This window comes from Mus caroli, chromosome 18, assembly GCF_900094665.2.
Source record: "Mus caroli chromosome 18, CAROLI_EIJ_v1.1, whole genome shotgun sequence".
In the NCBI taxonomy this organism is placed as follows: Eukaryota; Metazoa; Chordata; class Mammalia; order Rodentia; family Muridae; genus Mus; species Mus caroli.
The window spans coordinates 9,545,293-9,557,086 of record NC_034587.1 but is presented as its reverse complement, the minus strand read 5'-3'; the positions used below and the strand labels follow the sequence as shown (position 1 = coordinate 9,557,086).

The 11,794-nt window shown below is 42.2% G+C and overlaps 1 protein-coding gene across 1 annotated transcript in view; it reads right to left on the bottom strand.

Annotated features, from left to right (window-relative positions):
• Impact (impact RWD domain protein) overlaps positions 1 to 9,825 on the bottom strand; it is a 23,031-nt gene extending 13,206 nt beyond the window's left edge. Inside the window, exons 1-4 of the mRNA XM_021150538.1 lie at positions 7,852 to 9,825; positions 5,418 to 5,546; positions 4,262 to 4,314; positions 3,736 to 3,798 (exon numbers count right to left, since the gene is read on the bottom strand). Coding sequence (XP_021006197.1) covers positions 3,736 to 3,798; positions 4,262 to 4,314; positions 5,418 to 5,546; positions 7,852 to 7,887 — 281 coding nt within the window. The 5' untranslated portion in view covers positions 7,888 to 9,825. The remainder of the gene's footprint in view (positions 1 to 3,735; positions 3,799 to 4,261; positions 4,315 to 5,417; positions 5,547 to 7,851) is intronic.
• Positions 9,826 to 11,794: the final 1,969 nt, after the last annotated feature.

Below are 11,794 nucleotides of genomic sequence, written 5' to 3'. Positions count from 1 at the left end.
ACATATGCAGCTAGAGACATGAGCTCCAGGGGTACTGGTTAGTTCATATTGTTGTTCCACCTATAGGGTTGCAGATCCCTTTAGCTCCTTGGGTGCTTTCTCTAGCTCCTCCATTGGGGGCCCTGTGATCCATCCAATAGATGACTGTGAGCATCAGATTTTGTTCTCTAAAACAGGGTCTTAGTGTATGGAGCACAAGCTACCTTGAATCCATGTTCTCTACCTCAGTTTCAGTACTGGGCTTACAAGAGAGGATCACACCTGACTCCGCACTCAGCATTTGAAAAATAAGACCTTAGAAGTGTTTCTACAACTAGTAATTTCCCACAGCAATCAAGGAAACTCAATCTTCACTTCAAATGTCTTCTCACCATGGCTTCCCATGACGCAGCTAAGAGCACTTCTACTGAGCTCCGGGCATTGCTGCTTCTGTCTGCACTAGCATTTAACAAGACAGTTCCTTGAGAATCCACCACAAAGAGGCACAGTGTGCATGAAGCTTTCTGGGTAAAGTGGAAATCATTCTGTATCTCAGACCCCAAGTCTACCACTAAAAAAAATGTTTTTTTTTTTTATATTTTTTATTAGGTATTTTCCTCATTTACATTTCCAATGCTATCCCAAAATTCCCCCATACCCTCCCCCCCCCACTTCCCCCCCCACTCCCACTAAAAAAATGTTTTTGTTAACATATTATATATTTGCTTTCTCTTGCAATAAGAATCTATTTCAATATTTTAATTATCAACTACGATTTAGTATGACTCATTAAAAAACAAAAACCTGGTCTTCAAACTTTTGCCATTCATTGTTCTAATGAAAGGCTTTATTGAATCAGAAGCCGCATCTGACAAGAGCTGCATCTTCCTTCTTGTTTATGCTCTCTGGATCCCAGGAGTTTGTTTCGAAAACTTCATGCCAAGGTGACTCAGCACAGGTTCGAAGCAACAGGGCTGATCGGTGATACGTGGGGGTCTCCAAAACTATCACCTGAAATAAACCTCTTTTCTGCAAGCCACACCTCAAGAGTTTTGTTTGAATGGGTCAAAGCTAACCAACTGCTACTGTGTGCTAAATAAAGTATATTATATGATGCTATTTAATCCTCACAAAGATAGTATCCTTATTCTACTGTGATGAAAATAAACACAAGAAAGTCATACTATTCAAAAGCTGATTCCAGAAGCCTGAGCAAAACAGCCTTAATGCAGCCTAACTAAGCTTTCAACAGGCTACTAATATTTTATAGGTACACAGTCAAGGTTGTGTGTGTGCACACGTGTATATGTGTGTGTTCCTGTGTGCGTCGTGCTATATGTGTGCATATGTATGTGTTGCTGGTGACCAAACTTAGTACCTCATTCATCTTGATTTGTATGCCTGTGTGTACAGCTGGAGATTAAACCCAGTGCCCACCCACTCGAGGCAAGAGTGCTCACACTGAACTAGATCCTGCAACGCTCCATCTTCATTTGCTTTGAGGCAGTCTTACTATGCAGTCCTTGATATGTAGACTGGGCTAACCTTGAGCGCACAAAGCTTTATACACCTCTGCCTTCCAAGTGGTGGGTCAAAGGTGTGTAACATCACACCTAGCTCTTCATCTTTATTTTTAAATCTCAGATTCCTAGCCAAAAAAAGTATATAGAATATAAAAAATGTTTTCCAAAAGATTCATGCTTTCTTACCTAAGTGCCCACTTAACCATGGTTTATCTTCTTATATAATAAACAAATATTAAATTTACCATTTAAAATTATACTAAATATATACAATAATAGTACTATGTTATGAAAATATAAATATTAAAAACTATATTGACAGATTTGTATTTGATATTTTAAGGTTAGTAATATTTTTCACTTAATGCCCATGACTAGGATATAAAATCATTAAAAGTTGTCATATAAAACTCTAAAAAAATCCATTCACATTGATGTTTATCAATATGAAAACACTGTTATTAGACTATAATTGCTATTCAAGCACTTTCAATCATTGAAGCATGATGACCTCTCTCTTATCTTTAGAGCAATGTGTTTAAGACAAAACCTCTGTATGAGGTAGAAGAGGCAAGCTTTGTCCTGTGAGAAGCTCCCTTAATGCTCAGAGCTCTGGACTCATGTACAGGAAGGTGAGAGGCCACTGCAGTCATGGCACTGCCTTGGGCAGGCGCAAAGTGTGCTAATATGATGGAAACAAGCATGGAAAGATTTTTTTAAAAAGATGAGCTGAAAGTGACCACCAGCTGTGTAATTGTATGCATTATACAATTATACATATATGATTGTAGATATTCATACATGTATATACATATAATTGCATACATCTAAACACATATAATATATATGGATATATACATAATTGTAAACAAGTGGTGAAGACAAGCTGGTAAGTAAAAGTAATTGGATTATACAAAGAAGCATGTCAGAAATACAAATGTTGGAATGGCCAGTAATGTTAAAACAGGTATCAAAAACATTTAAGTGATTTAAAGAAATAATTGTGTATTGAGGGTAACAGAATCACTAAGTAGGGACCCAGGAAAGGTCTTTTAGGAAGGACAAGTGATAAGGATTCCAGGATGACTTACCATTTTCTAATTAAATATTTTGGGAGTAAAAGAAACCTGGCCTTGATCCCTGGGGCATAAAGGGGGCACTCTCATAGTACCAAACAGGGTGGACACCTAGAACATATAATAGAATGCTTACTAATTCCTGGATTCAGAAAAAACACAAACTGATGATCCAGAATACTACTTGGCTTAATAAATCATAAATTTCGTAAATCCAAATCAATCATATTTTCTCTTGACATATCAGCTTCCCAACAAATTTCTGTCATCAGTTCTTGTTACTTTCCAGTCAATCTCCACAGAGAAGCGGGCTCACTTTTTATCCCACTACTCAAACTTGAGCCTCCAACAGCTCTCATGGCTAAGCCAGTGCCTACAGAACTCAGAACCTCCTGTCCAACTTTCCAGGTCTTTTCCCTGCCATGTTGGTCTGTCTCTTACCGTCCCATTTCATGTCACCATTATTATGCTCTGGCCTCTCACTGAAATTAGTGTGAGCTAATTAACTCAGCTCTTAAGAAGCGAGACAGATTAGAATAAACTTTTTAAAGTTAATTACCATCACATTGTCTAGCTTTGTTCTGACAAAAGTTATTACAGCTGCAGAGCTGTGTTCACTTTTACAGTGCTGAGATACCTTCCGCTTTCACACTGGAAAACTCTAAAGGCTACAGAAAGGGATAAAACCATGTGTATCTAGGATCTACTACACTGCCTACCATGGAGTGTTGGATGGATGGATGGATGGATGGATGGATGGATGGATGGATGGATGGAAAACAGTGCCTCTGTAGGATCTCGGTCTTTTAGATTAGTACAAGAGAACCATCAAAGTATTGACGGTTTAACAAAGAATCATGGTTGAAATTCTTCCATTGTCATTTTACCCTTGATATTCTATGAGAATACACAAGAACAGCATTTCTAAATTTGTCTTCAGAAGCCAAATAAGTATTGTCTAACTTTAAATATTACCATATTTTTTTATCAACTGCACATATAAAGTTATGCAACTAACCTTTTAAGTTTGCTTAAAGTGAACATTTTTGTTAATGAAAGAGCCTAACAAAAGGCCAGGTAAAGGACAAGCATAGGTCAAGAAAAGCTCAGAGCAAAGCCACTAGGAAAACATTTGTGAAAAGTGCCCTGTCACTTACACATATATCTCCTCAAGGCTGTTTGATAAGTCTGCACGTTCTTGCCCTTTCAGCCAAGGAGCACTAAGATTGAATAAAACATAGTAAAGAACATTAGTCAGGAATTAGGTATATATTTCAAATATTCATTAGTTTTTCATCATTCTGTAAAATGCTCTACACCAATGTAAAAGATGCTTTTAATTTCTATATTCATTTTAAACAAAGTATTTTCTATAAACACAAGGACTAAATAGAAGATTATCTTTGACAGTAAAATATTTTTTAAAAATATAAAAGAAGGTGCTAGAGAAATGGATCAGCAGTTAAGAGCACGAACTGCTCTTCCAAATATCCTGAGTGTAATTCTCAGCCACCACACGGTGGCTCACAACCACCTGTAATGGCATCTAATGCCCTCTTCTGGTGTGTCCTTAGAGAGCAACAGTGTACTCACATACATAAAGTAAACACACACACACACACACACACACACACACACACACACGCACAACAATATATATATAAAGGAGAAGACAAAGCTTACTTCAGCTGATAAGAAGGCGGTGCTGTACCTGGGTACTCACTGGGTAACATCACCTACAAAGAAGTTTTCAAATAAATCTCATGACAGCTGAAGAACAACTATATTTATAAAGCCAGGCAATGAACAGGTTTCTAACTCGTCTAGACAAAAGACAAACTATTATTTTATTTATTATCAGGTGAAAAAATCCCCTCCTTCATATTTATAGTTCTATAAAAAATATGCTGTTAAAGAAGCTGTCATGTTTCTGGAAGCTAATTCTATGCAAAGAAGCTATAAAAATAGCAAGTTCAGATGAAGAAAACCGAAGATGAAAAAGAACTGCGTACAGGAGCTCTACCTCCTGCTGCCAGTCAAGGTTGATCTAGCTTTCGTTTTACAAATATTTTTCTGAATACTTAAAATGTCCTATGAAATACTATTAAACATACTCTGCAAAACACACATCTCTTTTAAAAATCAGTATTATGAGGCCAGGGTCAGGGTGCTGGTTGGTACACACCTTTAATCCCAGCCCTTGAGAGGAAAGGGCAGGTGGATTGCTAAATTCAAGGACAGCCAAGACTAGATCAGAGAAACTCTATCTTGAAAAACAAAGGTAAACCAACCAAAACAAATAAAATGAATAAACCTTTGAAAAATCTATTATTAAATATTCTATAATTTTTGTAACTTAGCATCCTTTATTTGAAAATATACCAGTCATGGAATATGGCACAACTAATAAGACAGAAAGCCATAGCTAATCTTTTCATGCATCCTATTTATTCTAAACACAACTGAATCTCTAAAGACACAAGTATCTGCTCTATGAATTTTCATTCATAATTTCCTCATCTTAATTTCCCCACCTTTCCAGGTCTAAACCTTCTTTTATTGTTTAGAGTAACAAAAAGAAGTGACTCAAGTCTGTAAACAAAACACATGTTTAATAATTAGAAGAATTCTGGCAAGAAAGATGGCAACCATCAACAAAAGCATGATTTGAGGGGGATCTGTAACTAGTCAAATACCCATGTTTGCATAATCACGACAATAATCAACAAAGGCAATCCAAAAACCAATTCATACTTGAATCATAAATAGACAATGAAATCAATTTTAGTATATTAAGTTCTACTGTCTGGAAAAATAGCTGCATATATATATATGTTACCTGTAAACAAAGTGTCCATTTGGGGTCATCCATGAAGTCGGTGACTCTAATACAGAATATTTTGGCATTCTCATCAATGACACACCACTCCTCGCCATAAATGGCTGCCATTGCTTCTATTTCTTCACTCTGAAAGTTGATTTTAAAAGTCAACAAATAAACATTCAACCTGTTCATGCTACTTCTTATAGAATTAACAATTAACATAGTCAATCCAAATAAAACAAAAATGCATCTTAGGAGTGTTTGCTCTAAAAGCACCAGTGCAAGCAGCTCGAACACACACTCAAGGCGTGCTAATGCTACCCATCTGTGCCACGCCCACAACTGTGCTGCTGTGTCTGCGAAATCTTGGTCTCATCAGGCCCAAGCAAGTCACAATGCCGAGTGACAACTCAGCCGAGCCGAGCCGAGCCGAGCCTGCTCGTGTGACGTAGCAGCCAAGCAGGGCTTGCTCATGTGACAACTCAGCCTAGCCGAGCCCAGCCGAGCCTGCTCGAGCCCAGCCGAGCCTGCTCGTGTGACGCAGCAACTGAGCAGGGCTTGCTCATGTAACAACTCAGCCCAGCCGAGCCCAGCCGAGCCTGCTCGTGTGACGCAGCAACTGAGCAGGGCTTGCTCATGTGACAACTCAGCCGAGCCGAGCCCAGCCGAGCCTGCTCGTGTGACGCAGCAACTGAGCAGGGCTTGCTCATGTGACAACTCAGCCGAGCCGAGCCGAGCTGAGCCGAGCCTGCTCGAGTGATGCAGCAGCCGAGCAGGGTTTGCTCATGTGACAACTCAGCTGAGCCGAGCCGAGCCGAGCCGAGCCGAGCCGAGCCGAGCCAACTTAACCGAGCTGAGCCAAGCCTGCTGGTGTGACGCAGCAGCCGAACAGGGATTGCACACGTGACAACTCGGCAGAGCCGAGTGACTCAGCAGCCGAGCAGAGCCGAGTTGGCCGCGCCTGTTTATGTGACAATGCGGCAAAGCTAGTGTGAGCCTACTCCTGTCAAGAGCAGCAGAGCCGGGCTTGCTCAGTGATAACATGGCCAAACCCAGCAACAGCCAAGCCATGCCGAGTGGGCCAGGCCTGCTCATGTAACAATGCGGCAAAGCTAGTGTGGGCCTGCTCACGTTAAGAGCAGCTGGGCATGCTCGGTAATAAGGGGGCTCCGAACCCAGTGACGCAACAGCCGAGCTGTGCCGAGCTAAGCCGAATGGGTCAGGCCTGCTCGTGTGACGCAGCAGCCTAGTAGGCCTTGCTAATATGTGACAACGCAGCCGAGCAACCGAGTCAAGTGACGCAGCTACGCAGCAGCCGAGCAAAGCCGAGTGGGCCGGGCCTGCTCATGTGACAATGCGGCAAAGCTAGTGCGAGCCTGCTCGTGTGACGCAGCAGCCTCGTTGGCCTTGGTAGCATGTGACAACGCAGCCGAACAGCCGAGTCGAGTGACGCAGCAGCCGAGCAAAGCCGAGTGGGCCGGGCCTGCTCATGTGACAATGCGGCAAAGCTAGTGCGAGCCTGCTCGTGTGACGCAGCAGCCTAGTCGGCCTTGCTAACATGTGACAAAGCAGCCGAGCAGCCGAGTCCAGTGACGCAGCAGCCGAGCCAAGCCAAGTGGGCCGGGCCTGCGCGTGTGACAATGCGGCAAAGCTAGTGCTGCGACAGGACAGAACTGGGCCTGCTAGTGTGATGCTACGGCCTAGCTGGGCTTGCTCATGCGACATCACAGCCAAGCTGAGACTAGCCAAGCAGCCTGGCCTGCTCATGTGACAATGAGGCAAAAAAAAAGCTAGTGCTGCGACAGAACTGGGCCTGCTTGTGTGATGCTGCGACCAGACCCAGCTTGCTTGTATGACAACGCTGCTGAGCGACAGCCTTGCAGGATGGGAAAACGCCCTGAGGCAGCCTGCTTGATGCAAAAAAGGCCACACCCACATAAAGCGAACACAAACACTTGTGCGAGCGAAAGTATGCACCTCATCCATGAACACACACCCTTTCGCTGCCCAAACACAAACACGCACTTATGAGAGCAAAACTATGCAGCTCATTCACAATGCATGTACCCAAACACACACAAGACAACGCATCTTACACACCAGTCAGCCCCACACCCTATCATCATATTCTGATAAATTCTTAGCAGATCTTTGTTTTAGATCCTTATGTTATTTTTAATTTGGGAACAGTAGCTTTTTTTCTTTTTGGTAACCATTTCAAACCACTTAAGAATTTATTTTAAGTTTATAATATTAAATGGAGATTAATTTGAAAGCCCTTGCCTTTAATACGGCTCATCTGAGCAGCAGGCAGAGCTCTGAGTCCAAAGCCAGCCCGAAACTGTGACCCCAGGATAACCACTGATAAGTAGAGGCAATGTCTCAAAATCAACAACAAAAAGAATCAAATGGAAAGGCGGGGACAGGACGACCCCTGCTGGGACCTTACCTGCCTCTGGCTGTTCCCTACTTCCTCTTCAGCCATGGTGCTCTGGATCAGCGACACCAGCTCCAAATGCCCAAATCCGAACAAGACGACTGGCAAGCAGCAAATGAATGCAACTGCGATGCACCGGAACTGACAGCCAACACCACCCACTTCCTGAATTGCTTCCGGGTCAACAACCCTGCGTGCAGGCAGCGGCTGCAAGCTACAGGCTTTCTGAAAGTGTTGGGAGTGACGTAGGGGGAGCGTGCCCTGGGTTCTGTTTCTTGCAAAGTCATGGGGCTAGGGCCTTTTGCAGGCCTCACTGAGGCTTCAATACCATCAGAAGCCATAGGAGAGTTTGGATTACAGCATATCAAATTGGGACTCTCATACTCATCCTTCAGGGCAGAGTTTTCATTTGTATAGTTTGTTTATTTTGTTTTTTAAATGTTTTTGAGGGCATCTCGATAGATTTGGGTGTATACAATGAACGAGAGCTGGAGAGGGTTGAAAAATGTGAGACGACTTATGTATTTGTATTGTATCACTGCTGTCCAGTGATACAATGTTGTGTTTGGGCACAATTTTCTCACACTAATTATTACAATTAGTGTAGACTGGGTTCATTGATCCGTTGTGCAAAAATTTTTGAATTAGATAGGTTCATTCTAAATTTAATGCTGCTTTTTACAGCATTGGTTATGAATTCTGTTCTAAAGTAGCATTCAGTCCAGATAATTCTTTTGTTCACAAAAATGTGTTTGTCTCCTTCCATGTCTTATAAACATTCAAAGCTCCATAATACTGTATCCTTTCTCTCTTTCGACATCAGTAATGATGGTAGTTTTTTGGTGCCCTTTAAACTTTCCTTGGGTAAGGAAGTGTGCACTGCTAAGATGCCTGGAGCTATTAATTGAACGGTATCTACAGAACTCTTACTGCACCCCACACGGGCGTGCAAAACCAAAAGTCCAACACATCCTTTATGAGGTAGAACTGTTGATCTTAGAGCATAAGCACTTGGTGTCCTGTTCAGGAAATTTTCCCCTGTGCCCATGTGTTCAAGGCTTTTCCCCACTTTCTCTTCGATAAGTTTCAGTGTCTCTGGTTTTATGTGGAGGTCCTTGATCATATTGGACTTGAGCTTTGTACAAGGAGATAAGAGAGGATCCATTTGCATTCTTCAACATTCTGACCGACAGTTGAACCAGCACCATATGTTGAAAATGCTGTCTTTTTTCCATTGGATAATTTTAGCTTCTTTGTCAAACATCAAGTGACCATAGGTGTGTGGATTCATTTCTGGATTTCAATTCTATATTGGTCTACCTGCCTGTCTCTGTACCAGTACCATTAAGTTTTTCACACTATTGCTCTGTAGTACAGCTTGAGGTCAGGAATGGTGATAACCCCAGAAGTTCTTTTATTGATGAGAATAGTTTTGGATATCCTGAGTTTTTGGTTATTCCAAATTAATTTGCAAATTGTTCTTTCTAACTCTATGAAGAATTGAGTTGGAATTTTGATGGGGATTGCATTGAATCTGCAGATTGCTTTCAGCAAGATGGCCAATTTTACTAATTAATCCTGCTAATCCATGAGCATGGGAGATCTTTCCATCTTCTGAGATCTTCGATTTCTTTCTTAAAAGACTTGAAGTTCTTGTCATGCAGATCTTTCACTAGCTTGGTTAGAGTCACACCAGCATATGTTATTATTTCTGACTATTGTGAAGGATGTCCTTTCCCTTATTTCTTTCTCAGTCTGTTTATCCCTTGAGTAGAGGAAGACCACTGATTTGTTTGAGTTAATTTTATATCTGGCCACTTTGCTGAAGCTGTTTATCAGCTGCAGGCATTCTCTAGTGGAATTTTTGGGGTCACTTAAGTATATCATATCATCTGCAAATAGTGATATTTTGACTTCTTCCTTTCCAATTTGTATCCTTTTGACCTTCTTTTGTTGTCTAATTGCTCTGACTAGAACTTCCAGTACAATGTTGAATAGATAGGGAGAGAGTGGACAGCCTTGTCTACTCCCTGATTTTAGTGGGATTGCTTCAAGTTTCTTCCAATTTTGTTTGATGTTGGCTACTGGTTTGCTGTATATTGCTTTTACTGGCCTTGAATTCCTGATCTGTCCAAGACTTTTTAACATTAATCGGTGTTGAATTTTGTCAAATGCTTTTTCAGCATCTAATGAGATGATGTGGTTTTTTTTTCTTTGAGTTTGTTTATATAGTGGATTATGTTGATGGTTTTCCATATATTGAACCATCCCTGCATCCCCGGAATGAAGCCCACTTGATGGTGGTGAATGATCATTTTGATGTGTTCTTGGATTCAGCTGGCGAGAACCTTATTGTGTATTTTTGCATGGATATTCATAATGGAAATTGGTCTGAAGAGTATGGGTATTAATCTTCTTTGAAGGTCTGATAGAATTTTGCACTAAAACCATCTGGCCCTGGGCTTTTTTTGGTTGGGAGACTTTTAATGACTACTTGTATTTCTTTAGGATTATGAGACTGTTTAGATGGTTTATATGGGAGTACTTAGAAGGAGGAACAAAATAGTCATGGGAGGGAGAGGGAAGGAGGAACTTGAGAAGAAGAGAAAGGGGGAGGGGCAAAGGGGGCAGAATCAGGTATGGGAGGAGACAGGGGTGATGTACAGAGAGTCATGAAATTGTACAGAGTGTGTAGCAATGGGGGATAGGGAACTGGAGGGTAGCCACCAGAAAGTCTCAGATGCCAAGAAAGCAAGAGGCTCCCAGGACCCAACAGGGATGACATTAGCTGAAATACCCAACAAAGGGGAGGGAGAACCTGAAGAGGCCATATCCAGATGTTAGGCACAGCCTCCGGTTGAGGGATGGAGCCACCCACGAATCTCCAAACTTTTAACCCAGAATGGCTCCTGTAAGGAAATACAGGGACAACAAGTGGAGCAGAGACTGAAGGAAAGGGCATCCAGAGAGTGCCCTACCTGGGGATCCATCCCATATGCAGACACCAAACTCAGACACTATTGCCTGATATAGCTGTCTCCTGAGAGGCTCTGCCAGTGCCTGACCAATACAGGGGCAAATGCTTATAGCCAACCATTGAACTAAGCACGGGGACCCCAATGGAGGAGTTAGGGGAAGGACTGAAGGAGCTGAAGGGATTTGCAACCCCATAGAAAGAACATAGGAAGAACAACAATATCAACCAACCAGACCCCCCAAAGCTCCCAGGGACTAAACCACCAACTAAAAAGTACACATGGGGGACCAAACCAATGGCTCCAGCTGCATATGTAGCAGAGGATGGCCTTGTCAGGCATCCGTGGGAGGGGAGGCCCTTAGTCCTGTGAAGGCTCAATGCCCCAGTATGTGCTAGGGCAGTGAGACGGGAGTGGCTGGGTGGTGGGGATACACCCTCATAGAAGCAGGGGGTGGGAGGATAGGATGGGTTTGCAGAGGGGAAATCAGGAAAAAGGATAACATTTGAAATGTAAGTAAGGAAAACATCCAATAAAAAAATAATAAAGAAGTTGAATTGTAAATGGTAGGGGCAATACATAGCTTTTATCCCAGCTCTCAGGAGGCAGAGACAGGAGGATCTCTGAGTGTGAGGCCAGCCTGGTTTATACAGTGAATTCCAGGCTCAACAAGGCTATTATATAGTGAGACAAAATTGAGTCAACTGTAAAAATGGACCAAAAATAGAACTATTAGTGTACAGGCAATTCCCTGGCCTCCTCCCAGGGACCTAGGTGAAGATAAAAGGGCCCCCACCTACCACAGACATTTCTCTCTGTCTCTCCCTCCCCCTCATTCTCTGTTGTCTCCTATGTTTCTCTCTGATCCCTCTGCATTCTCTCCTGTGTCTCTCTCTCCCTTTTCCTCTCTATGTCTTCCTGCCAGTCAGCCTCTCTCTCTCCCTACTCCCAATAAACCTCTTACACCAGATCTGTTATAT